Source organism: Salvia splendens, chromosome 3 (genome assembly GCF_004379255.2).
Source record: "Salvia splendens isolate huo1 chromosome 3, SspV2, whole genome shotgun sequence".
NCBI lineage: Eukaryota > Viridiplantae > Streptophyta > Magnoliopsida > Lamiales > Lamiaceae > Salvia > Salvia splendens.
The window spans coordinates 3157156-3184395 of NC_056034.1; the positions used below are offsets into that span (position 1 = coordinate 3157156).

The window sequence follows — 27240 nt, forward strand, 5'->3', positions numbered from 1 at the left end:
ATAAAAATTAATCCCTCATGTGCTCTTGCCGCCAACGAGCGTACGGGCACAAAGGCGAGCTGTTCGCGGCGGCAGCGCTGCGAATGCTCTTAGTAAAGTTCCTACCAACAAAATTTTACATCTACCCTTGTAATAATATAGTGCAATAATTTTTTTCTTCTTGATATGATAAAATGAAATGAAGGTAAAAATGGCATGAAGATCAAAATGAAATGACGATTTCATCATATTTCTATTCTATTCCATCCTTCATTTTATCATACAACCATTTCATTCCATTATACTACCAATCAAATAGATGAAATGGAAATAGGGACCACTATTTCATTCTCTTCTTCATTAAATCATACTCCCTCCGTCCCACTGTAATAGATGCGTTTCATTTTGAGCACCCGTTTTTAAAATATGCTAATAAATATTAAACGAAGAGAAAATAAAATAATAGAGATAATAACATAAGAATACAAACGGAGTACTAAGAATGTTCTAAAAGTAATAATTTTTTTTTTGAGATTTTTGCATTATGAATTGATGATAATTAAGTAACCAAATTACCTGTCAAGTAATAAAATAATTACTTATTTAATTAAATTAAATTATTTAATCAATCATATCGCATATCCTAAACTAAATACGTAAATATATCACTAAACAAATCCAAGATATTTATTTTGAGGGCTTATTTAGCAAATGCTACTTCCTACCTGAAACGTTCCACTAATGTCTCTATTAAATATCGCATTAGATAGCAATTTGCAACTGTTATGAATTAACTCTTTGCATCTTTGCAATTATCATGTAAGCTCATGTTTGATAGGGTAGATAACTTTTAGGAATGAAATTCTATGAATAAAATGTGGGTTATTTGATGAGTTTTCATATACGGATCTATTTACCTAGTATTTTTCTTTTACAAATATATAAATTGGAACAGATCCTGTTAACATATTTATTTAATTATTTAAACAATGTATTAGGAGTACTTGCCTATTTGACACGTTTAATAAGCTGGCACGAGGGAAAGGGAGTTTAAAAACGTGGGCACAACTCATCTCCAACTTTTTCCAATTATTAATCAATAAATTTCTAAATAGAAAGCGTAAACATGGTAATATATGATACTGTATTAAAATTAGTATGTTAAAATTTTTAAATTACAAATATAACTATATACAATTGCTTACATTCCTAGGAATCACAATAGTTGTTGTTTAGTATTCGTATTTGTAAATTAACAATACAACCTGTATACAATTGCTTGCATTCACAACGAGCACAATAGTTATTATTATCAATAACTTGATTGTACATAGTCCCTATATTATGGAGTATCTTCATATAACGTATTTGTGCTTAAGTTTATAATTGTAGGTTAAAACCACAAGATTTTTAGGTTTTTAAGTTAGTGATACCCAATTTAAGTGGTTAAGTTGAGACATTAAAAAGATAAAAAAAAAACTCCCTTTGTCTAACAATAAATGTTCCATTTTTTATGGACTCGGATTTTAAGAAATTATTTGACTTTATAAAAGAAATATGATAAAAAAAAATTAGTAGAATGCGTGTGTAAGTAGAATGAATTAGTAGAATATGAGATTTACTTGTAAAAAATAGTACTCCTCCGTATAAGTGAAATGAGACAAGTTTTGTGGACGGACGAAAAAGAAAAACTGACTTTTAATATCAGAACACTTAAGTAACAAAAGAGTTTTCATTACCTAAGTAACAAAAGGATAATGATAATTGGAATGGAACACTTAAACAAAAGAATTCTATGTTAATGATTTCATCAACTCACGGCCACTCTAATTGTCGATTCATGTGTATCGTCCATCAAGCGTTCTAAGACAATCACTTATTTATTTAAACTCCCATGAGCAGTCTAAATCATAGATTGTATAGTCTCATGAGATTGAAACCCGATCCATACAGAGATTCAATCCAATATTATATCTTGATATTATTTTATCTATGAAACCCGATCTAAGCATACGTGAAAGATTCAATATCCATACAGAGAAATTAAAAACTCGATCAACTGGGTCAACAATACCCTATTTGGCCCAATTTAACTTATTTTAAATGCGGAAAGTGGTCGACTAAGATGATCATTGCCTCCACTCGAGATTTTGTCTAATTAAGTAATACCAAGCGGAGAATAATGCGTCATCAGTCTGCACGTCTAAACATGCGATATGCCCATATTAGATACGGGTCACAACTAACATTATGCGGATACTATGCAATATATTATCCATTGAAATACAACATAAATTAATTATTTGCTTTGAAATTAGAATCCTAAATTATGAGATTACGTTTATACTTTAGAATAAACAAAAACTGCGGAGTATTCAAATTCATGATATCTAATGCAGGCATTGCAATAGGTATACAACGATATCCGTCCAGAAAAAAACTGCCAAAAACACTACAAGAAATATACCAAGTTGACGACATCGGCTTATTTTCGTGTTTCTTATCACATAACTACTTTGGCCATCACTTGGGATCTCTACACTAAAAAAGAAGTCAAGCGAGGGTCGCTACATCGTGGAAGCCCGGTTCTCGCTCCCAAGGCTCTGCAGTTAATGCCAGCCTGAAATTCACACAACCTTTCTTCATATCTCAACTACTAACTTAGTTTTCAGTTTAACTATATAAGCATTGTAGGAAAAAGTAAACTGACCACTTGAGAAGCGAAAGGCAACATCTTTTCCGGTGGCATGTTGGTGCATAGGGCTATGGAGTCAAAAACCAACAATAGTGTAAAAATAGGATCAAACCAGATTTATGAGTTCACAAAATTTAATTTTAAGAAATACAAGATCTTGTTGTGGTACAAGGGGTTGCAGAAATATTGAAAAATGAAGGCATTCTATGACATATGTTGGAAGCAAAAATCACCACCCAAAAGTGCTACGGTTGCATCAGATTGGCTATCACGTATTCCCATAGAAATGTGGAGATTTAAACTGGACATAGGTCATAGGTGGTTCACTTACCATACATGATTGCTCCAATAAAAGAGTCACCAGCACCGGTAGTATCAACAAGTTCTGATGGTGGAATTTTCTCAGCTGTTCCTAAAAGCAACCTGCCGCCCACAGTGCCAATTCCCTTTGCATGCAATTTTACTTCACTCTAAAATATAGAATCAAATCAAATTAAATAAAAGAAAAGGGCAAATTCGATAACCTTTTTTTTAATCTTCAATTTTAAGTAAAATGATGTAGGACATTCCACAAGAACTTCTAGACATGAAAATCCATTTGGAAAAGTGTTGTATGTTCCATAGTAGATTCAAGATGGATATTTTGAAAGAGCCACCTTCATATTTCTTTTTGTGAAGAAGCAGAAGCTTTTGGCTTATACTTCTCTTGAATTGAATAACAAACCACATCTGTACTAATAGTTGAGTATAACATTTCCACTCAAAGCTCATACTTGTATGACAGATAGGGATTTTCATTTGGATCGAAAGTACAATGGTGATCTATGAAATAATGTCCCTCCTTTATCCAAAATATCAAAGGTAAAAATTAACAATAAAAGTAGTGAAAATTGCTTGAAAGTAACAGTTATGGAAAAGAGAAACGGCATTACTGCAAGAGAAACTCACCGACGCCACACATGTAGGCAAGGTAGTCTTAGTATCATTTTTGTACTTCAGAGCAACTAATAATTCATCCACGTCAACTTCTTCAGTTAAACCATTTTCTACAAAGAATGAAGTGATAATTGAGATACAAAAGAAACAGCGAAAAGACATCAAATTACCATTATCATCTATCTATCTAAGAAGCAACAGCAGAAAAGAGTGTAAAGTGATTATATGTCACCATTTGATCTCTCCAGCATGATGCAACCATCTTCACCCAATGTGACTACCACAAATTTCAAATTTGGCAACTTTATGAGCATGGAAACAAGTGCACTTGTGACGGATGGAGCACCTGTCCATGACTGCAAGACAAAGATCACAAAATTTACTACAAAACTACGAGCTCGTGAAGTTTGGAAAATGAACTAAACTGTAGCTTCCCGGCCAGGCATGGAAATCTGACTTTAGGTATGTGTATTATATTGTTAGGTTAAAACCAATAACTTCTTGTAGGGTTAAGTGTATTAATATTACAAGCATATCTGCACTTATGTCAGCAATTATCTTACTGAAAATCCTAAAATGAATTAATATTGAACTAAACAAGTTGCATGTTTTTTGAGAAGATAAACAAGTTACATGTTAAAATACTGTAGTACACAGTGATAATAAAAACATACTCCATCCGTCCACGAAAAATAGTCCCATTTTGCCATTTTGGAATGTCCACAAAACGTAGTCCCGTTTCTGAAAAATGGAAAGTTTCTCTCATACTTTACTTACTTTTTCTCTATATTTCTCTTACTTTACCTACTTTTTCTCTATATTTCTATTACTTTACCTACTTTTTCTCATTCTCTTTTACTTCACCAATTTTTCATTAAAACCCGTGCCATCCACAAATAAGACTATTTTTGGTGGACGGAGGGAGTATCATAAAGGTAGGTCAGAAAGATAATCAAACAATTATTATGAGTTTTATGATAGTTGAAAGTACAAACAATTGGGTAGCTCTTGCTTTCATCAACAAAGAGAAGACAGCCTTACTGATGCATAATGTTATCCAATTTACCAATGCAGTCACATGGCTGTTTTAAACAAAACAATTTAACACAACATACCTGTGGAAATTTTGCAGAACAGATTGCATAGCTTGACAAACTCAATAGATCATCCAGACCTTCTCTCTTCCTTTCTGCATCAATTAGAATAGGAATACCTCTGCGAGTTGCCTGCTCTGGAAAACCAATGCGAAAGGTTTACCTTTAAAATCAAATTTCTAGAAAAAGAACAATTTTAAAAGGAAAGCATGGATGCAGCAATCACCTCCTGTGCTATAACTAAAGCGGTATCATGCAATCTTCCATCAAAGTAGACGAGCCTAGCTCCATCCACTGCTGCTAATAGTTTTGATTCTGTCAGATCATCAGGTATCATGGGAGGATATCCTGGAGTGTGAATACAAGTTCTAGTTTTCCTGAACGGAACACATAAAAATGGAAGTTACACTTGATATCTATGCATATAAGTCTTCTTTTGACAGTTCATTGCATCATATCAATTCTCAGTAAAAGAGTACTACGCACAATATATGAGTAATACTTTTTCCATCAGTCAGAAACAGAACAGCTATTCAGTTCAAATAGATTGATAATGTACAGATAATCATAAAGTTATCTCTGAAAGCATGTATTCATGCATATATATTAAGTGTACAGTTCCATACAAGTTAAAAGTAATAGCAACTTTACTGGCAAGTGCATCTACATTCCCTTGCCCTTTTATTCAACAAACCGTTAATTTAAATCTATGTACCAGGTACTCTACCACAACAATTATGATTCAGATGTACAGGTCTCTCATATAATTTCACAGCTAATAGCATCTGAATAATGAGTAAAACATTAAGAACCACAAACTGAGATAATGGCAGAACCAATAAAACATACAGTAGTTGACCAGTGCAGAAACACTCACGTTTCATCGTCAACAATGATATAGGTGAACGGTGAGTTCCCCCCTTCAGAAACCTGAAGGAAAATCAGGATGCATCAAGGTATAGTATAAAGAGTATATGTAACCTTCAAACTTAATTAATTGTCCACCATAAACTACAGTTTGAGAAAATCTCTACATAGCAGAGTAAGATTAACGCAAGCAAAGGTCGTGACAGGTATCGTGAGATGAAATCAAAACCTTACCACGATAAATGATGAATCAACCCCATCAGTCTCCAGTTCCTCCAATATCCCTTTACCTTGAGAATCATCAGCAACCTACTTGAAAAATGCCACATTCAGTCTGCTTATATAATACATTAATCTCCAAATTCAATAGAAGAGCAAACACATGAATCAAGGAACCTTAGAAATGAGCCTAGGTTGCAATCCCAAACGAGATGCACACGTCAATGCATTCCCTGCATTTCCACCTCCTTGGACCTATTTACCAAAGTGCACATGCCCGCATTTATCAAAATATAATTTCCGAAATACGTTGACCAACACTTGTGATAGTATCAATCACAGATAGACTTGAGTAAATTGTACTACCTTGGAGCTGGTGCTTCTGGTCTTATCATCAGGTTTCGGATAAGTAGCCACTGCGGCCAGAAAATCGAGCGTAACTGATCCACAACCTACCTGCACACTCAACCATATGTGCAAATGAGCGATAGATACTGCAAGATCGTCTACTCCACAAGGTGCAGCATAGATAAATGAATCATAGTTGAAAAGCAGGATCAAATCTAAAAAAAAAGGCAAACGAAGTAATTACAACAATGCGATTATCAGGGAGAGGAGGCAGCGCTGGCCCTGCGGACGACATTCTAAACCTGCAATTGAACAGCCGGCAAAGAAAATAAATCCGTACATCAATGGTGGAAATTAGGTATTGGTGAGAATGTTAGAGAGAGAGATGAAATACCTGGGAGAAAATGAAGAGGGAGAAGGCGATTGGGAGGAAAATGGGGATTTGAGTAGAGCATGTTGAGTTGAGGTCAGCAACATTGTTGGTTGTTAATCTGGATATGGATGGAAAATTATAAAATATAGTTACATAACTGTTGTGTGAGAGCAACAATCAAAGATTCAGATAGGGATTTAACCAAAGGGTTGCAGCGCTGCCAAGGATTGAACAACGGGTGGTGCAGTTGGCGGAGCTGTGGTGACCTTGAGGTCACGGCCTGCTGTGAGGCTTTCGGCCTTAAGCCCGGTCGAGCAGGATTAATCCGATTCCACCAAAGGCGGATTCGGAACACCTAGGATCAAACCCAAAAAAAATCAGATATTTTATCCATTAATAAAGATTATGATAATGCTAATAACATATAAATAATGCTAATAACATTTAAGGATTAAAAAAATGAAGCTTATCCCAAATTACAAATTCCCAATAAGTAATTAAACACAAAATCATTTTGCAATCATACTGTATTCAACCAATCTTTTCTGCAAACCCAAACCAGATCACAGTTAATTCCAATGATATTTAAAAACAGTCAAACAGATTATTTGGAGTTAAAAATCAAATTTATTAGAAAAGCAAAATCAAACCAACAACAAATGATTTTTTATATTTAGTTGGTTGATTCGAATATATTTCACAGTTTCACTATTTCCATACTTCCATTTTTTAATAAATGATATAAATATCGTACTCCATTTATTAAATTATCCAAAACATAACCATAGTTTAAGCATACTTTCAAATACCTATAATAATTATAAATTGCAGTGAAAATATTATTCAAGTTGAGAAAGAAATTTAAAAAAAATAATCAAGAGAAATGCGTCGATTGGATTGATTTGGATAGATGCTGCTTGCTCCTCACTTATCAGTTATCACTGATCACATCACAATTGTTTACCCCCATTGATTTCTGCGAGTTTCGATCATACCCTAAATTCGTTGCCTGAATTCCACTATCAATCGCTTGAAACATCCATGACAGGTAGTTTTCATTATGATTTTTAAGTTGTTTTTATTTATTCTGTTGATTGTTTTGGTAGGTTAGCCCAAATTTTTGGTTTTACTTCATGAATTGGTGTGCAATTGCTATATATAGGAAGTTACTCTATGGGTTTGTCAATTTTCCCGTAGCCTTTTTTGCGAGAAATAGATATGGTTGTCAAATAGTGAGATATAGAGATCGCAGTATTTATCATAGTTGGATTGATATAACAGTTTTTAGCTGAGCATGTAAAATCTCTTCAATGTTTTGGGATAGCAGGAGTAATCGCTGGCCATGACTGTATATCAGTGCAGTGCATATTGCATTTGGTGATGCCAACCTCATCTGTGCTCCATTTTCGTGTAAAATTATGGCTGCTATGTTTTTGGTTAACATCACGTAATAATCTTTACTATTACAGATTCCTTCCATCCATTGAATAAATGTTCCACTTTGACTCCGCCCAGATGTTAAGAAATGTAAAAGAAAAGTGGATGCTAGTGGAATGTGTCCCCTACTTTTATAGTGTAATTTATAATAAAATGTAAGTGAAATGAGCTAAATGATTGTGAAGTCTCATTACCAGTAGTAATAGTAAAAAGTGAAATGAGACATCTAATGACGGACATCCTAAAATGACAATATGAGACATTTAATGGTGGACGGAAGGAGTAATATATTTCATAGTGTATTTCCCTGCATGTATTCTCTGATCATGTACTGAATGGTATTTATGTGAAGCCAAAGTACAGACACATTCATTGCCCTTCTGTGACCACATTGAGTTGAAATTGATCACAAGGTGGCTAAAAGAGATGGAGGATCTATAGTGCATTTTTATGTATTTTGGAGTTGCCAGCTGTTATGGAGATGTTGGATGATTTAGGAGATGATGTGATTGGTCCAAGAGGCCTGATTAAGACGCGGGAGTTGGTACGAATCATTATTCAATGTTTATATGCTCTAGGTTATAGCAAGTCTGCCGCCTGTTTGGAATCTGAGTCCGGTATTACATGTAAGTCCCCCGAATTTGAGTTATTGGAATCACTCATTTTAGATGGAAATTGGGGTGAGTGCATTGAGTGTCTTCACAAAATAAATAGCTTGGATGATGAGACAAGACCTTCAGTATCTTTCCTCGTTCTTGAGCAATGCTTGTTGGAATGTTTGGATTGTGGGAACATATCTCTGGCGTTGGACATGATGCGGAAACAGTTTTCATCTTTGAAAATTGGCGCAGAAATAGTTCACAGACTTTCTTATGAACTCCTCTCTTTGAAGGGATTGAGGCTGGGTTGTATTGATAGTGATTCAGTTCAGGACTTGCGAAAAAAATTGCTCTCAAATCTGGAAAAAGTTTTACCACCACCAATTACACTACCTGAGAGAAGGCTGGAACATTTGGTCGAAATGGCTATTTCTGCTTGGGTTGATGGTTGCGTTTACCACACTTCATCTGATTCAGTATCACTGTATAGAGACCACCATTGTGATCGAGATCAGTTTCCAACGGAGACCACTCAGGTTGATTTATACTGTCTTTTGCTGCAAACTGAAAGATTCCCGTCTTTAAGCACTTAAGACTTAGTTTTGAACTTATTGCTCTTTTTCTAAGATAGTGGGTTTTGTATGTTTAGTATATATTAAATTCCATTTATGAAGTTAACTGCTCTGTTTCTCTCTCTGAAGTGGCTTTGTGGATTGTTCCTCTCTAAATGTCAGAAATATAAACTCGAGGGATTGTAATGTTAATTACTATATGACAAACAATGAGCAGTAGACTCCAAAATTGTAGTAATTTTTTATGTGTGAGGCGAATGAGGGTTGCCCTAATGACCCTGCTTGCTTTCAGTTTGTAACTTGTATGTCTATTCTTTATCTTTGTTCAGATATTGACTAATCATCAACATGAAGTATGGTCTGTTCAGTTTTCAAACAACGGAGAGTATTTGGCATCATCATCAAGAGATTGCACGGCCATCATATGGAAGGTATACGGTATTTATGTCTTCTTTTCAATATTTTTGATAGGGTATTGTTGCTGATGTGTATTTCTATACGAGCAAATAGCATGGTATGCAATTATTATTTTCTCAAAATAAATCCTGAGGGTTCTAAACTATCGTATAGTCTCTCATTTACATGGTATGTAATTATTTTCTTCAGCCCATATTGTTGAACTTGATTTGTCTATGATGAAGTATGCGCTTGTTGATCTAATTCCTCATCGTTTTAGATATAAAGCTGGTGTCATCATAGTAAGCACATTCCTCTATTTTTTTTAAAACTTTGCAATATGCATTCACCTTTTGAGATATAAATCTGAGGTCTTCAATAAATGTCACTGTAGTAGTATTTAACTATTTACAATAATAAATTTAAATAGGAAAAAAAATTGAAATTAGTAGACGAATAATTGATGCAATTGTAATTCTGAATTTCAAAATGATTCATCGATAAAAGACAGAAGAGGACAATTATAATAAGACGAATTAATTTTAGTAAAAGTCACAAATTGGGGGAAAGAAGAAAGAAAAAACTGTAAAAGTAGAACACATTATGGATGCCCAATTTAGTTGCAGGTTATTATTTGTATACCTTCTATACCAAAAATTTATCTTGAGCACTCAGGCTTCTGTAATTCTTAAAGACGAATGAACCAAACTAAGAGTTGAAGAAAATGGTCATTTCAAGCTGAGTTTATTGGAAGGCTGTCCACTATTTGTATCTTCTTTCTTTACATTTAACTATATGTTTTGGTTTGTTGGGAGTTTATTGACTCCTGTCCTTACATAGGTGAATTAAAAATTTGCATATTCATTCGCAGATTCATTTTCACATTAGATCAAATCTATCCAGGATTATATCTTTGTCAGCCCCTGAAACTTGTTTTTCAGTGATGGATAAGCTGTTTGTATTGGAGAATTGAAGTATAGATATTCTCGTGCAATATGCTGGAGCAATAGTTCCAATCCTTTATTCTTTGTGTTAGTAATATAATTTCAGTGAGCATGAGAAGATGCTAATCAGTTACCAAAGAATAGTAATATTAGTCTGTTAGTAGACTTATTAACTCATTTTACTTTTAACCGAGTTAATTTAGAAAACTATGATTACAATGTTACTATTTATAAATGGATTGAAGATGTAATAGTCTAATCATTTGAAACAAATGTCTGCACCTCAGGCCTCAGTACCTCTGAAGAAGTTGTATACATTTGTTGCTTGTTGGACTTATAGCCCCTATAAGTAATCCCTGTATGGTTTATCTTGTGTTTCAAGAGATTGTTTATCTCTCAATGTAATTATGTTCATTCTTTGTCAAATGTTTGGATGATGATATTAGCTCTATATCTTAGATGATGAATTGGGGTTATATTTTGATGACACTTCCGATTAAATATTGGTTCCAACATAGTAAAGAATAATGTCTGAACACAACTTATTAGCATTATTGTCCTGTTGCATTGTGGTGTAGGCTTATTACATCGATAAGTGATAGTATAAAAGATTGGATGGGGCAACATATAAGCTTTCTTCTGCCCAACATACCTTCACTCCCAAACTATTACTTATCTTTGTAGATCTAGTTAATATTTTCAATCAAATAAATCCGCCGCCTGGCTCCGTGAAACTCCACGCCTGTTCATTAGGGAGTAAAGGTTTAGAAGAACAACAGTATTGTCTTGAGTGCACATTTATTTTGTGTTGTTGGTATTTTTTTAATAACATTTTGAGTGGAATTTAACTAAAATAGGAAAATGTTAAGTTGTCGACACACTTAATTCAATATAGTTTTCATTTATAAGTTCATGCAGAACCATGGCATAAAGATGCATTGTGGCTGTGGTGCATGGTGCAATGTATGTTCTCTATCAGGGATGCTAGAATATCTTGCAGGAGGCTGCGTTCTTTTTACTGGAAAAAATGTTTCTTCTCAAGGATCAACTCTTTTATTCATCACTTTGAATGTCCTAGCAACTGCTTGAAATGGAAAACCATATAGACTGGTGATGTATTGGATTTACAAATTTCATGATATGTTCTCGTGTCCAGAGTTTAGGGAACTGACAGTTGCTCCATGTTTGCGGCTTCTTTTCCCTTGTTCAGGAAGTTTAACCTTTGTTAAGCATGCCTTCTGGTGAAGTTGGTCACTTAATCTCTTAGAGGCTTGAGTGACTCCAACTGCCAAATCAGGTGAGGCAAACATGCTAAGCTCGATAGCTCCAGAAATATTAGTGGGTTCCTGTTTTGATGCTTTACTACTATTGTTCTGTGAGTGGAGAATTGTGTTTATCCTGCTACATTAAATATGCTGTAATATGTCTAACAGATAGATGGAGACCTAATGCTGATCTCATAAACAAATAAATTCTTCCTCTGTGAATAACCTTGAGTTAAACATGATAACTGCAAACCATGTAAGGTAAGAGGAAGAGGATATTCTGGAGTTTATGAAATGTTTCGACCTTTCTTGCGTTATATTACCTGTTAAGAAACTTCAACAGTAGTTGCCAGTTGTATTTTTTTTCTTTTTAATTACAAGTTAATGCTTTCTACATTGAAACGTCATCTTCTGTTTGTAATCTCATTCATCTAATGTTTACCAATTTATCAAACCTTGTTACACATATGTTGTTTCTGAGTGCGCTTGTAATATATTTCTCCCAGGTGCAGGATGATAATAGAGTAACCCTGAGATTCGTTTTACGTAGCCACGAAAAACCCGTTTCATTTGTGGCATGGAGTCCAGATAACACCATGCTGCTCACTTGCGGAAATAGGGAAGTTCTTAAACTTTGGGATGCGGAAACTGGCATATGTAGGCACACATTCGGTGGGGATGGTTTTGTTGTTAGTTGTTGTGCTTGGTTTCCTGATTCCAAGCGCCTCGTCTGTGGCAGCTCAGATCCTAAGAAGGGCATTTACATGTGGGACTGTGAAGGTAATGAGATTAAGGCATGGAAAGGTATGCGGATGCCAAAGGTCCTTGATATTGCTGTGACTCCAGATGGGGAAAATCTCATCAGCATTTTCTCCGACAAAGAGATAAGGATATTGAATTTGGCAACCAATGCTGAACGTGTTATTTCTGAGGAGCACTCTATCACCTCCCTTTCGGTATCTGGAGATAGCAACTACCTGATTGTCAACCTTAATAGCCAAGAAATTCACTTGTGGGACGTTACCACAAAGTGGATCAAACCGCGCAAGTATAACGGCCACATGCAACAGAAATATGTCATTCGTTCCTGCTTTGGGGGTTTGAACAGTATGTTCATTGCCAGTGGCAGTGAAGATTCCAAGGTACTTAGACATCTCTTTTACAAAGTTTTATCAAAATGCTTGCTTTGGATGATAGATTAGATTGACAATACGTTTAACCGAATATTTTGAAGGACTAAACAATCAAGCAAACTCATAATTATTCATTCCATCAAAGTATGTGGTTGGATTAGCCTATATTATTTTCATCTATCTAAGCTATAAATCACCTAACACACACTTCTCATATCCCTGAGAGGCGATGTAACTAAAAATGTGTGTTAACAGGTCTACATATGGACCCGAAGAAGTTCTGACCCACTTGAGATCCTGTCTGGCCATTTGAAGACTGTAAATTCCGTCAGCTGGAACCCGAGGCGACCCCAAATGTTAGCTTCAGCAAGTGATGATAATACAGTACGCATATGGGGCCCGTGTCGTTCCAATAGAGCAGAATGCGATAACTTCACTGAGTAGTCTTGTGCATATGCAGATTTTCTTCAATACCAACAAATTCACATTTTTTTGCTTGTAAAATATCAGGTTGTTTCCTCTTTTTGGCGTGTATATTCTGAATGGTCGTTTTGTTAATGCCCTCTTCCTTTTCGTCCCCTATTTCTTTCAAATTTTTTTTAGAATTACTAGGGTCTGTTTCTCTAATTGTTCGTCTATAGATCTGTACTTATGATTGATGATGGATTGTCGGAAGTATTTTAAGTAATAGCCTTTTTGTTTTATCCTGATTTTGATTCTTGATTATTGTTCTGTTAATGCCCTTTACTCGGTTCATTATATGTAAATTGACAGTGTAACAAATAAATTATACTTACTCCGGCGCACCCATCTTACGTCATATTTCATTTCGAGCCATCCAACCTATCTTGGGTATTTTTCTTATTCTTTTCGACAAAAATTAGTAAGGTTGTCAAAAAAAGTAGCGGGTATTAGGCCATCTGCAACACTGTCTCTTATTCATCCCTTAACCGTCTTTTGAATTACTATTCTTGAGCCACACTGTACTTTTTAACTTCATCTCTTAACTAAGGGACGGAACATGCAACCCTCCATCTCTTATCTGTCCCTTAACCGTCTCTTAAATTACTATTCATTCAATTTCATTTTTTATTTTTATTTCCAACAAATTCAATTAATAAAAACACACTTCATTAAATAAAATAAAATTACAACATAAAATAAAAATACAACTTAAAATAAAAAAAAACACATAATTAAAATCCTAAAAAAAATTACATAATTTAAAATACAATTTTATAGAAAATAAAAAAAAAAACTATTCCGCTGGCAAATCATCCCCCGAAGGCGGTGGAGGTGCACTGAAGCCACCTGGAGGCAGAATACCAAGTTGTCTTGCCATAAACTCAATTCCGGCAGGATAGGCTTGGTATTGGGGAGGCGTCATGCGGGAAGTGTCCGCCATTGTGGTGGTCATGTACATGGACATTAGGGAGTTCGAGGGTGCCCCCGAGCCCGCCTGGCTTGATTCGGCTCGGCCCCTCCTCCCTCTAGCCGCATTCGCCGCATTTCTCCCTTGCGGCCGACGGCGCCCACGGGAGGACCCCCCGGCATCGTCTGTCGTGCCCTCAACCTCCTGCGAGGAAAACTCTTGTGCGGCGCTGCCCGAACCGCCCTCACTAGACGAGTATTGGCCACCCGCCGTGTGCTTCGAGGTCGAGCCCGAGCTGGACCGGACACTGCCGGCCCACCTTTCCTCGTCTTTGACGACCTCCCAAACATCGACATGTTTGAATTGTTTGCCGGTATCGTCGAAGTAGACTCGCAAAGCCGACCTCAGAATGTCGGCTCCCGTGGCTCCGCTTTGGTAATGAGCCGCTTCACTCTTGTAGATGGCGCAGAATTTTTTGACCTCTCTGTCTACTCGGTCAAAGTGAGAGCATAGCATCTTAAATGTGCGGCGGCGGGACCCCTTCGGCTTAATCTCGTGGTAGGCCTCGGTGACCTTTTCCCAGAAGCACTTATGGTATTGTTGATTCCCGACGATGGGATCGTAGGATATGTTGATCCAGGCGTTGTACACAGCCAGCGTTTCCTTGGGGCTGTACGGATGCCGGCCTAGATCCTCCTCCTCCGCCTCCTCCATCGCCTCGTCCTCCTTCCGGAGTGGATTCAACCGAATAATCCTCCCGAATCTGGGATAATCCCTGCGAATACCTCGGGGTGGAGGGACAGGCGTATGCATCCACATTAAAATGGGGTGGTTGGTACCCCCCCGGTGTCGACGAACCGGAACCACCACCCAGGACATTGTACATGCCCCCCAGTCGCCGAACGCGTTGATGTCAAATCCGCCGGAGCCGCCACCGCCAGAGTTTCCGTCCCCGGACATTTTGTGATAAGAGGTTAGATGAAAATTGGATAGGAAATGGAGATGATTTAGGAAGAATAGATGTGTATTTATGTGTGAAATGAGGATGAATTATGAATATTTATAGAGTAAAAAAATAAAAAATAAATAAAAAACAGTAATATTACCGGTTTAAGATTTTTGATTTCATTTTTTTTAATTCGAATTTAAAAAAATGATTTATTGCGTCAGTATGACGATGCCCACTCGCGGGCCGGCGAGTGAGTGTCACGCATGGCGCCGCGAGCCATGTCGCGCGGGCGCGTGGCGAGACGGCTCGCCATCCATCTCGGCGGGACGGGACGCTCGGCGGGCTGGGGACGAGACGGGACGCTGCCGTCTCGTCCCGGCGTGACGGGTTACGAGCCACCCGCGTGACGCTTTGCGGGTGGCCTTGCCTATTCCAACCCCTACCCTACCCGTTTGGTATCGGGTACCTTCTACGTGCAATTGTCAGGGACGGATATTAAATTACTCAGTTTAATTGGGATTTAATAGGTTGTAATTTTATTCCGCACCACCTTGGAGTTCACTCTTAGTTCTTTAGTTCTTGAATTTTTCCCTTGTCTTGGTTTGTGTGCGAATTTGTGAATTTTGGTGTGTGCATGCGAAGTTGGATTAGAGTGAAACAAAAAATAGCGAGCAACATAGAAAAGACTCGAACAGAAAAGAAAGAAGGCACAATTCCAACAACCAATTCTCTACCAATGGCTCGACTAGGAAGGATGGTTAAGCGCAAGATCAAGGAGAAAACACAAGCACAAAAGTACGAGAATAAAATCTCCATACTATTTGTTGCCAAGCTAAAAAAACAAATGTTATTGTATTGCGATATTTGTATAACAAAATTTACAATAAAGACAGTTCATATTAGGGGTGGATAAACGGTTCTCGGTTATTCGGTTTATTGATAACAGGTCTGTATAACCGATAACCGAAATTAAATTCAATTTTAATTCAATCATATTTTTAATGATAAACTTTTTAAATATTTTTAGACTTTTAAAATTTCATATCTATATTACATTGATTTTGCATTTCTTTATATGGCGTCACAATAGAAGAAAATGTAATTTACTTCCAAATTTTGTCAAAGTCTATTTTAATTTGTGTCACTTTCATTTATAATATCTCAAACTCAATAAAGTGTCTAAACATTATTTTAAAAATAGGATATCCCTTCACTTAATTATCGTAGAAAAGTTTTTAGATCATTTAATGTTTTAACTTTTGAAGTGCCTAAACAAAATTTATGTATTACTAGGTAGAAATAATAATAATAATAGATTGAAATTGAAAATTTAAAAGTTGAAGTGTTTTTTTTTTTTAAATTAACTTCATATATTTATATCATATATATGAAAGAGGAAATTACAAATCAACTCCTATAACAAGGAGGAAAGACAAATTACGCCACCCAGGGTTCGAACTCGAGACCTCCAGGATGGACGCGGTATCCAGCACCCTTTACCGCTAGGTCAAGGGGCTTGGATAAAGTTGAAGTGTTGGACTTTGAATCATTAAGTTATTTTAGTTATAACCGATAACTGACCGGTTATAATCGAGTCGGTTAGTTAAGTAACTGAATTAGATGTCGGGTCAGTTCCGGTTAGTTTTTTGACCAATTTTTAGGATCGGTTAATCGATAAGTCAGTTCGATTATTAACCGAACTAACAGTTTATCTACCCCTAGTTCATATGTAATAACATAATCGACCGTTTTTTACCCACCCCCAGTTCATATGTAGAAGGAACAGTCGCAAAAGCATCACTATTTGATAACCGATAGGTCTCGATGAGAAAAACTCTCTTAAAAAATTAAAATAATTGTAGTTTTTTAATATATAATTTTTTTATTTTAAAAATTCTTGGAGTACTCTATTTTTCAGCTGGATATGAATGTAATTAAAAAGAATTAAATATACGTAACTACTATACTAATTGTAATCCAAATATACATACAACGGTCTCACCGTAAAATACAATTCCTTCCACCACACCCTCATCTCCGATGGCTGCGACCGGCGGCGGCGGCGGCGGCAGGAGAGAAGGATCACCCAAAATTGTGGCTGATCAAATCTCGCAGTCTGTACAGTCCACCTCCAATCTTCTTCATCTCATGCTCCAGTCCTCCCCCTCTCGCGTCAGTCTCTCTCTCTCAATTTCCGATTTGCCCTTGTTTGAATCAATAATTAAACTTTTAGTGAATCTGTGCTTTTGCTCTCTCACGTGAAATTGTTTCGAGATCCTGGCTCTAGATTTATTAAAATTTAAATGTAAAAACCTATAGACCTTCTCAGGCTCAACTAATGAAGCTTCCAAGAAATCTTCTGTCTATGACTTCCACCATAAAAAACACAGAGTCAGTAAGTGCATTTTCTTAAGCTGAACTTGAATCTGAATGAGATCATTATAGAATATACCTAGATTATTTGAATTTGATGCAGGTATTGGAGCAGATGCCTCAAGTTGTTTCATCTCTGGACACACATGTTGAAAGAGGATTGCAATGGTCTGCTTTGCTAGTTTAAAATTATTTCTCTTTCTTTAGTCATTTTTATTGTTTGAAAGCTCTATTTTGCCACTTTAGAACAGCTTCTCTTTCTTCAGTCTGTTCTTTCATTAATAGAACATGTTACCATGAAGCCCCCTAAATTAAAATGTGGCGACTCGTATCTAACCTACTTTTACTATTTTAGAATCACTTATGTTTGTTCGGTTCACATCTGATTATGTTTCTAAGGATCTCAAAGATCAAGAAAAGAGTAAAGCGACTGAGAAGGAAATACATTATAAGTATGAGGTCCGACTACGTGACATTAAAATGCCAAATTTAAGGGGAATGGGGGTACTGACAAAGCTCTTGGCTCATTCCCAAAACCACATCAGAGAGGGTATGGAAAATAGTACTGAACATTCTCTTGGTAATATGGCAAAGAGATTAGTGTTTGTGATGTCATATGTACAACTAAGTAGCAAGATGTATTCCAGATTGGTTCGATACATGAACACCCATGCCTCCAGAGATGAATGAAAGTGAGGAATTTGTTTGAGGCTTAACAGATATGACATAAGTGTAATGCTCCACGGAGCACAATATAACACCGACATGTGTATAGATGGTCGCTAATAGTTGAACATTCTCATATGATTTGTGTTCTTGATCTATCAAATTCTAAACAAGACCTCATTCATGTGGAGTCATTTTGGTGCTTTTGTACATGGTTATTATTGTGGTGATTGGGATTTCTGCTACATGTTCTAAACAGAACTCCTTTAGGCAGTTTAACACGTCGATGATGTCTGTTTAGGCTTTACATTGAGTTTAGGAGTGAAACTTATTAGATGATATATTGGTTATAGTATAATTGTGTATACAGCTACCATTTAGAGACCTATCCTGAGTTATAAAAGTGCTCATTAAAGAATCTCAAATGGCTGGAGTACTTTGTACACACAAACGTGAGGTTAAATTGCAGATTCATTAATAATCAAGGTAGCTGCCTTTTCTTTTTTTTCGTAGGCAGATGATTTATGCTGATTAAACTAGTCATTGCCAAGCTTGAACACATTGCATTTTATTGTCAAGCAGATTCTCATTAGAGTGGAAGTTATAACTATTATTTAGCTCTGTATCCTCTATATGTGCTGGTTTCTGTGCCTCATGTACTAGCAATGTGTCTGCTTACTTATTCCAAATTCAGTTGATGAATACACTCTCATATTGTGTGCATCAGCGTTATATGATTGTATCCGACATTTTCGGTAGCAATGACTAACATTTCCAGTGAAGTAACAGAAACCAACAACAATGTTATCACTGGAATTTTTATTACTTCTACAGTTTTATTAATTATTCTTTTCTTCTTTACTTTGCAATGACACTTAAGAATTAAATTGTTGCAGTCTGCCTCATCTTGATACTGTAGTTCAGTTACTTTCCCATATGCAAAGCAGCCAGCTTAAGCCTTTGTCCAGAGCTGACCTTGTTCAACAGGTACTTAGCTCTCTGTGTTTGTATTTCAGCTCTCATTGCTTTTGTCCCCTTTTCACTTCCCCCTCCTACAAATTTGGCAATTTGATGTGTGATTTTGTTGAATGTAGTTAACCATGTTCGTTGTTCAGCAGGACCTTAAACTTTCGGAGCACGATTCACGGGTGACCTAGACCTTTGTAATTTGCAAGGCATTTGTCGACACTGATGCCTCGCATACACTATAACTCAAACACCTTTTGTGCATTCCCCTAAGCCTCACCGCCATCAGCGAGGAGCGAGCAGGATCTGGTCCTTATGACCTATCTTAGGCGCTGCCAGAATTGCAAGCTCTGTTAAAATAAACTGAAATTTTCTTATAGGCCGCCCAGTGCTCATTTTTCGGCAGGATTCTACAAATTTAAATGTTCTTAGTTCATCTTGAATCAAGATTGTTACGATCGTATCGACTATTTATTCAATAATAGTATATTGTTTTTCGGTTTTGAATTCAATTATTAAAAAAAAGTTGGGTGATTTTTAGTCTTTTAACTTAAGTAAATTGGTCCTCCCCATAGCAGTAAAATCTTTAAGTGCTGACTGTTAACTATTAAAAAAATTAATGGTTAGCATCATATTGTACAAGATCCAAATTCCAAACGATGCGAGTCATGTCACCATATATTGTTCAAAACATAAAATAAAAAACGACCATATAGTATTTGTATAAATATACACGTAATAATATGTATGGTATATAAAATGCATACAAGACTGAAGCACACATTTAGTTACACTTATATAAATTTTTACGTGTAAGTATTATTAATTTTTCTTGCAAATATGTATGAAGGCAGTTTGAGTTTCAGGCGAGATTCTGCATTTCGCATAAATAACCTCCCTCTTCTGCATGCGCAAACACACTTGCATCAAATGACATATGCAGAACGAAACCATTCTTCAACAACCTAATTCCAGAATTAGTAACGATCTAAAAGGTACAGAGATCGAGATTCTTCATCACTGTATTCTTTTTTTGTGGATTCAATGGATATCTTTTTTTTGTAAGAGAAATACACACTCAAATGTAGCCAAATGGCACCAGAAGCAATGATATGAAATGAACAGGGAAATTACGTGCATTTTTTTTTCACACTCAAATGTAGCCAAATGTCACCAGAAGCAATGATGGATCCTCAGGTTGGTTGCTTACGGATGGTAACAAAAGCTTTAATAATATCCAAGTAATCGTAGTATGCTACATGAGCACCATCGTTTTCATGTATGGTTCTGGGTTTGGATTGCTCTTTTTTTTGTAGTCTACGCAAAGAATATATTTTCCTTTGGTTTTGATCTGATGCTACTTTAGAAGCTCCCCCATAGTAGATATAACCATACAAATTTTATGCAAAGTATAGTCTATCCAGTGAGCCTATTTGCTTCACTCAGAAACTTATTGTGCTTAGTGTTGTCTTTACTGACTGAAACTGTATTTAGGCTGATTAATTTTTTTTCCGATTTGTGTCCAATAGGTGCTCTTTATGTATCCTCCTAGAAAGAAGTTGGAATTGCAATTACAGGATCTTGCTGCATTTTGCTTTCCTTCAGGTGTTAAGGTATGTGATTTCTCAAACTCCTCTAAATATGGACATAAGATTTCTTAAGTTTTTTGAATATTTTGAACTCGGATATGACTCGAGTCACTCAATATGCGTAACACTTTGACAGTTGTACACTTTACTTTTGGTAACTTTGTTTTATTCATTTAGAATGGTCACAGTCATATGAACTTGCTCTGTAACTCTGGCTGTTTTTCTTAATAATAAGTATTGAGGAATACATCATCAATATCTTTGTTTTGAGTCGTATTCTGTATTAGAGCAATACTTTCCAATAAGAATACAATTGTTGTTTGGAGTTCATAATATGTTGTTATACATGAAAGATTTTCGTTAACATTCTGACATAATAGTTCTTGTGCATTTAATAAACCAATATAGACTTTGGCTGTGCTGACAGACATTTCTTGTTGATTGCCACTGTTGAGATGCAGTTTGGGAGTTATATTTCGATTTGATTTTCCTAAGGAAGTCGATATATCTACTTCAAAATGTTCAACCAGCCTTTATGTTGGTTTTGCTGTGCATATGTGGTTTTGCTTATTTGAAGATAGAATATCTGCATATTAAAAATATAAGATGTTAGACCTTGAAAGTAAAGAACTTATTTGCAAATAACCCATCGAGTCAAGTTGCTGGAGTTTCTTATTTCTGTTGTGCAACTTCGTTTAGTTTCTAACTATGTTGCCTAATATCTACCCTTTTATTCACCTAGGCTCGTGTACTGGAGAGATCACCATCATTAAGTGAGTTGAATGGGCTTGTTTATGGACAGGTATGCACCAAATACATTCATATGTACTCTCCTTAGCACTTAAGAATTGAGATATTCCCTTCGAATAATTGAATTTATGACTTGTTATTATTATTCGTCTTCTGCTATGACGAAACATAATTTATTTGTTTGGTTTGATTTGTCCTCAGGAACACTTGACCAGAGATGATTTCTCATTTATATTTTCACTAAAGGCAAGTCCAAGTTTATTTTCTCTCCTACCATTGCTTGTTTCGAACGGACAGAAGAATTATTATACTATTAATGTTTCTTCTCAAATACTATTCTTTTAAATTTCCTCCACTACAGACTCTATATTCTAGTATTAGAGTGTGTCAAGGTTTTATGAAGACATTCTTTGTGCCTAATGCAGGTAGCAGGCAATGCAACACTTTATGGTGTTTGCTTGCGAGTTCAAGAGATTGTTCAGAGGCCACCTACCATATATGGGTCTCGATCACCTCTTCCTCAGCCAAATTCTGTCGGCAGCAGGTGGTTGATTGCTGCTCCACATTGTTATTGTATCTTGACAAAGGTGCCACTGTTCGGATTACATTATCAGATACTGAACAGGTATGTTTGTTAACAACTTTCTGGATTTTTCTGTCTCGGAAGTCTTATCTAACTTAATGGACATCCAACTCTTGATTCTGTTTACCTCCACTATGTAATTATTTTCATGTTCCGTGGCCTGTATGCAGCATGGTTGCACAAGATCGTCTGAATCGGATTACTAACTTTGTTGAAGAAATGGCTCTTGCTACCACTGAACCTCCTCAATCTATGCAAAAACAGCATTTAAATGTGAAGCCTCCTGGTTCTGCAAGTGACACAAACTGGATGGCCTCTGCAATCCCTGTTAAACATGCTGCAATTCTTGCAGCAGCAGCAGGCATTATATCTGATAAGGAGGCATCATCAAGGTGTCAAAATTCTCCTAGGAGTGCTACGGCCAGTGATGCATCAGAGAATTGCCAAATGAAGGATTTGGATAAGGATAGTAGCAAGAACTTTGATAGTCCATCTGCTAGCAAAACCTTTGATAGTCCATCTGCGAATTCGGGAAACCAATCAGTAACAAGCATTCGGAGTCTCGAATCCTTATTTAGGCGACAGAACAATTTACTTGGGTTTTCCATACAATTATACATCCACCTATCTACAATATTATTTGTCCAAATTTTGAGTTTGTTCAAACACAATTACCATCTTTTGTTTTTCTCAATATTTTTTTCTTAAAATGTACTTTGTTTTGGCAGTCCAGCTAGAAGTATGGCGTCAGATGATGGTTCCACTAGCCAGGATGAGGATCCAACTGATGAGGTGATAATGGAATGGTCAAGGGTGAGTTTATAATGCCTTCAGGAACGCTTCCTAAGCTATATATCTTGTATTTAGATTGCCATTTCGTGACTTCTCATGCTCAAGTCAGCTGTTTCTGAAATCTCTATGTCAGGAAAATAAGAATGATTTGCTACAGATAGTTTGTTGCTATCATCGTCTTAATCTTCCTGGAAGAGGAAGCAAAATCAATTTTCAGCCGCTGGAGCATATGCAGCCCATTGAGTTTCGACGTTTCTCCACTTCTGACCTTGGATACTCTGATAAGTATATTGATAAAATAACGAAAGTTTCTAAGGAAGATTCTGAGGTTATATTGTCAAATGATTATTCAGCTTTTGGTGATACCTTCCCTGTGCATTAGAAAACCATTCTTACTAATACTTTCTAATTTTGAAGGTCAAGTTAAAATTAGCTAATGCCGAGGAAGCTTCTTCACTCTCTCTATGGTCAATATCTACAATATGTCGAGTTCTTTCTCTTGACAGTGTAATCCCTTTTAAACTTTCAATCCTTACGACTCCGTTTTTGATAAATTTGAATGGTGTGTTTGAAGTATACCTCTAAAAAAATGTTATCTTGAACATGAAATATATTTAAGTGAGCATTCTGAGCAGAACAACCCTGAACACTCCAATTATAACCTAACTTTATAGTTCATCATGGTAGTCATTTTATCTTAATTTGAACATCCAACAAAATTACCCATGTCCAGATGCTCGACAGTGAGCTACACAAATATTTTGGAATACTTGGTTCAGCTATTGAAACTTCCAACACAGTCAAATATGTTCACACTAGAATATTTACAACCATTGTGTAGTAAAATTTGATATGAAAAGAAGTTTTAACATGATAGTTTTATTGATCCTTTTGCTATGGTGCTAAGTGGAAAGAGATGATTGGTAAAAACTGCTGGCTTCATTGCAGCTAGAGTAGTATTCTGTAATATTCAAATTTTCTCATGTTGCAAGACCTACATGTATCATTCTTTTCTAGAACCAATATTTATTTTCAGAGATGAAGAAATGCATCTCCAGTTCCTTGAATTTAATGGAAAAGATCTGGCCTTTCTTTAGTGCTTAACTTGTTCGTACTGTTTAGTACTTTCCATCTATGTTCTATGAAGGAGCAATGCTTTGTTTTATAGGATACCGTTACTGATCCTCAGATCATGCCGGAAGACGATGTTCTGCAAAGGAAATGCTAATTACAGAAAACTTCTAGCAGAATTACTTTAAGCACTTATACTACCTTTAATACTAATAAGATATCTCCAATGAGAATTGGCTAGATTTACTGCGAAATGTTTGTTAAGTTTAATGCTGTTTATGAAATTCCTCGAGTCTGATGAGTTTCCTGTGTCTAGATCCTTACCTTGATCACTGGTGTATTGTTGGAGAAACATATTATTATGATGTGCCCAAACCTGGTACTATTTCTCCCCTTGAAATTGATAAAAACTAGTTCTCCTTTTCTCATTTTAAAGAAGTAACTACCTTTTGTTTTCTTGTTTCTGTACAAGGGTATTCTATCAGCTGTGGTGTTGTCCGTCATCCCTATGATTCGTCCATTTGACTGGCAGAGTTTATTTCTTCCAGTAAGTTTTACCATATACTCTATATTTTGTTTCCACTCCTGATCACAGATCACTATTTACTACTATCAAGAGATCTTAAATAAATACCTGTAAAAAGGAAAAACCTTTTGCAATAAAATATGTAAAGATGACGAAGATTTGATTTCATGCATATGCTGTTTCTTGTGGAAAAAATGCAGGGACCACTTATATAGTTATGTTGTATCCTTAAGTTTATATAAACACAAATATTTCTTGTTTAGATGTGAATCATCCTACGATTTTATCTGTTTCTGCAGATTCTACCAGCGAGGATGGTGGATTTTCTGGATGCTCCTGTTCCATTCATTGTGAGTTTTAGTTGATTCAATCAAATGCTTTTTTCTGAACACCTGCATTTCAAAAAACTACTCATTATTATTCAAAAATTTCATGCAGGTTGGCACACAACATAAACTAACTGATCTGAAACGAAGAGCTCCTAATCTTGTTCACATTAATCTAATGAATGACTATGTAAGTCCAATTTCTATGCATTAATACATCAGATCCACTGATGGGCCACTTGTTTTATTTTCTCTCAGTCTAGATAGATCAAAAATCTATTTTATGTTTTCTACATTTTAATCCATGAATTTGAAACGTCGACCTCTTTTAGGACCCTCAATAACTCTGTTTCTCAGTTGTTTAGTTCATCGCATTAATCTTACGCAGGAAGTTCTGATGCCCATATAGCATTATCTTTTCGCTCTTATGGTTCCTTGAATGTTTACTATGTAATAAAAATCTCTATTATTGCACTGTCTGGTCTAGGTGACGTCTTGTAGTCTTCCTAAACTCCCCCGACATCAATGGCTTGTTTCGGAACTTAGGCCTATCCACTCGAAGTTGTCGTGTGAAGACTCTGATGCTCCAAGACATCCAGTTTATAAATGTGATGCAGTGCAGGTACAACCAAGTCAAATTTTCTTCCTTTTCACTATCATTAGGAGCTGAACATTATTTTCTAGTATTTCTCTTGTTTTGAAGTATTTCTTGTGGTCTTGTTTCTGGTATTGGTTTTGCACCTCTTAAGCCAGTACTATATTGATGCTTGATTCGACGAAGTAAGAAAGAACACAGGGAAAACTCAATATAAAGAAGGGACACTCCTAAATTCAGTGGGAAGAAATTAATTGTATTGGAATTAGTAAATGTAAATAATCTTTCTGAAGTACTACTATTCTGCACTGTAATTTAATGAGGATAACATCTACTTAAAAAGAAAAGATATTATAGAAATATCTTAATCAGATCAACATAACCATATAAGTCCTGACCTCCCTCCTCATCCACACCTGTGTTATACAAAGATGTACTAGTTGAAAACAAAAGGCTTTGATCATCAAGAAAATTGCAACACTAGTTTGATTTGTTTCATCTATATGCTGTCTCTTCATTAAATACATATCGTGACTTGCAGTCGAGATATGCCATTAAACTTGTAAGCGCGTTGAGGAAATATCTGGAATCGATTTGTTCGGATTTGAGGTTCCACACGATCACGAATGTACAATCCAATGAGAAGGTCATATTGCCTACATCTCTCTATCTCAAAGTATAATTAGGTCTGTAGTGAGTGTTTGGTAAGAGTTGATTGTTTCATTTCAGGTTGCAATACTTATTAAAGATAGCTACATTGATTCATTCCCCATAAAAGACCAGCCTTTTATCAAGGTACATGCTTTACCAATCATCATTTCATTGTAAATGTTGTTGTTTGATCTGTATCATTTCCCTGTCAAATTTCAATTGTTTAGGACTTTCTTGACAAAATTCAATTGTTTACTTAAAAAAGTTGTTTCAAATCCTATTCAGTCCAAGTCAACATTGAAAAAATTAACTTGGCTAAACCCAAAATTAAACCCCTTCATCTTGATTTCATGCAACTTCTTTATAGACATAAATATGTGTGTTTTGCAGTTATTTGTAGAGACACAGCAATTCAGCGTTTTGTCAGATTATCGTCTCATGTGCATTGAAAATATAGTAATTGCTGCAAATTACTATATTTTTCCTTTATGCTAAATGTGTCCAATTTTATTATTTTTTTGGCACGATTAAAGATGAGTTTAGATTGTCAGTTGCTACTCTTGTTGAATTAATCAAATGGCATAATAATAGCTCAATTGTTTCCCTTAAACTAGGAGTATCTTTTTTTGTACTTGAAATTGCAAATCATATTACATGTATTTCTTCTTATTAGTTTACACGAAACCATAACAAACTAATTTCCTTTAATATCGCTAATAATATTTTATTTCATATTTTAGCACCATAAAAAATCTTAGCAATCTGATGCTATCATGCAAAGTATGAGAGTTAGTAGATATCCACTTTGTATAGGCATAGCCATACATGATTGTGTTAGTATGCTAACTAATTTACAGTAATAACTAATAACTTTCAATACTGTGTATTAAAATTATCAACACAAAGATATAATTATATCAATACAACATGTAAATTTAAATATCAACATAAAGACATGATTTATCAACACAAAAAAGATTGATAAATTTATGTCTTTATGTTGATATTTTTAACATACAAAATTAATATTTAGCTATTAGTTATCTTTTTGTATTTGATCACACAACTAGGCATAGGCATATATATATATAGGGTCCTGTTAGGTTGAGATTATTTAGCTAAATTGAGAAATGAGATGCAATATCAGCCACTAATCCACAAGATTAACTAAATG

At 35.6% G+C, this 27240-nt stretch overlaps 4 protein-coding genes across 10 annotated transcripts; 3 read left to right on the forward strand and 1 right to left on the reverse strand.

Moving 5' to 3' along the window:
* Nucleotides 1-2351: 2351 nt before the first annotated feature.
* Nucleotides 2352-6848, reverse strand: LOC121797213 (ribokinase-like). Of its 3 annotated transcripts, XM_042195965.1 has the most exons (14): nucleotides 6714-6848; nucleotides 6533-6629; nucleotides 6383-6440; nucleotides 6157-6246; nucleotides 5968-6045; nucleotides 5806-5880; nucleotides 5582-5634; nucleotides 4931-5081; nucleotides 4726-4836; nucleotides 3843-3966; nucleotides 3623-3720; nucleotides 3006-3144; nucleotides 2690-2742; nucleotides 2352-2599 (listed from the first exon to the last, which is right to left on the reverse strand). In XM_042195965.1, exons 2-14 carry the CDS (start codon nucleotides 6613-6615, stop codon nucleotides 2516-2518), a joined length of 1197 nt encoding a protein of 398 aa, XP_042051899.1. In that variant the 5' UTR covers nucleotides 6616-6629; nucleotides 6714-6848; the 3' UTR covers nucleotides 2352-2515. The 3 variants fall into 3 exon arrangements, with proteins under 3 accessions (XP_042051899.1, XP_042051900.1, XP_042051898.1); XM_042195966.1 differs by lacking the exon at nucleotides 6714-6848 and having other exon boundaries at nucleotides 6386-6440; nucleotides 6533-6692; XM_042195964.1 differs by lacking the exon at nucleotides 6714-6848 and having other exon boundaries at nucleotides 6533-6692.
* A 396-nt stretch (nucleotides 6849-7244) lies between these two features.
* Nucleotides 7245-13561, forward strand: LOC121794387 (WD repeat-containing protein WDS homolog). Of its 4 annotated transcripts, XM_042192528.1 has the most exons (6): nucleotides 7246-7559; nucleotides 7839-7958; nucleotides 8301-9083; nucleotides 9449-9550; nucleotides 12231-12866; nucleotides 13113-13561. In XM_042192528.1, the coding sequence occupies exons 3-6, from the start codon at nucleotides 8424-8426 to the stop codon at nucleotides 13299-13301; spliced, it is 1587 nt and encodes a 528-aa protein (XP_042048462.1). In that variant the 5' UTR covers nucleotides 7246-7559; nucleotides 7839-7958; nucleotides 8301-8423; the 3' UTR covers nucleotides 13302-13561. The 4 variants fall into 4 exon arrangements, with proteins under 4 accessions (XP_042048463.1, XP_042048462.1, XP_042048460.1 ...); XM_042192529.1 differs by lacking the exon at nucleotides 7839-7958 and having other exon boundaries at nucleotides 7245-7559; nucleotides 8362-9083; XM_042192526.1 differs by having other exon boundaries at nucleotides 7839-9083.
* A 3566-nt stretch (nucleotides 13562-17127) lies between these two features.
* Nucleotides 17128-19690, forward strand: LOC121794389 (tobamovirus multiplication protein 2B-like). 2 transcript variants are annotated; one of them, XM_042192530.1, is made up of 5 exons: nucleotides 17128-17350; nucleotides 17508-17573; nucleotides 17655-17719; nucleotides 19114-19204; nucleotides 19333-19690. In XM_042192530.1, the coding sequence occupies exons 1-5, from the start codon at nucleotides 17219-17221 to the stop codon at nucleotides 19372-19374; spliced, it is 396 nt and encodes a 131-aa protein (XP_042048464.1). In that variant the 5' UTR covers nucleotides 17128-17218; the 3' UTR covers nucleotides 19375-19690. The 2 variants fall into 2 exon arrangements, with proteins under 2 accessions (XP_042048464.1, XP_042048465.1); XM_042192531.1 differs by having other exon boundaries at nucleotides 17131-17350; nucleotides 19336-19690.
* A 660-nt stretch (nucleotides 19691-20350) lies between these two features.
* Nucleotides 20351-26634, forward strand: LOC121795567. The gene is made up of 17 exons (XM_042194100.1): nucleotides 20351-20380; nucleotides 20713-20796; nucleotides 21515-21574; nucleotides 21724-21768; nucleotides 21948-22147; nucleotides 22276-22704; nucleotides 22834-22918; nucleotides 23031-23225; nucleotides 23315-23404; nucleotides 24285-24347; nucleotides 24441-24515; nucleotides 24794-24844; nucleotides 24933-25010; nucleotides 25308-25442; nucleotides 25957-26061; nucleotides 26145-26210; nucleotides 26457-26634. Exons 1-17 carry the CDS (start codon nucleotides 20351-20353, stop codon nucleotides 26559-26561), a joined length of 1896 nt encoding a protein of 631 aa, XP_042050034.1. The 3' UTR covers nucleotides 26562-26634.
* Nucleotides 26635-27240: the final 606 nt, after the last annotated feature.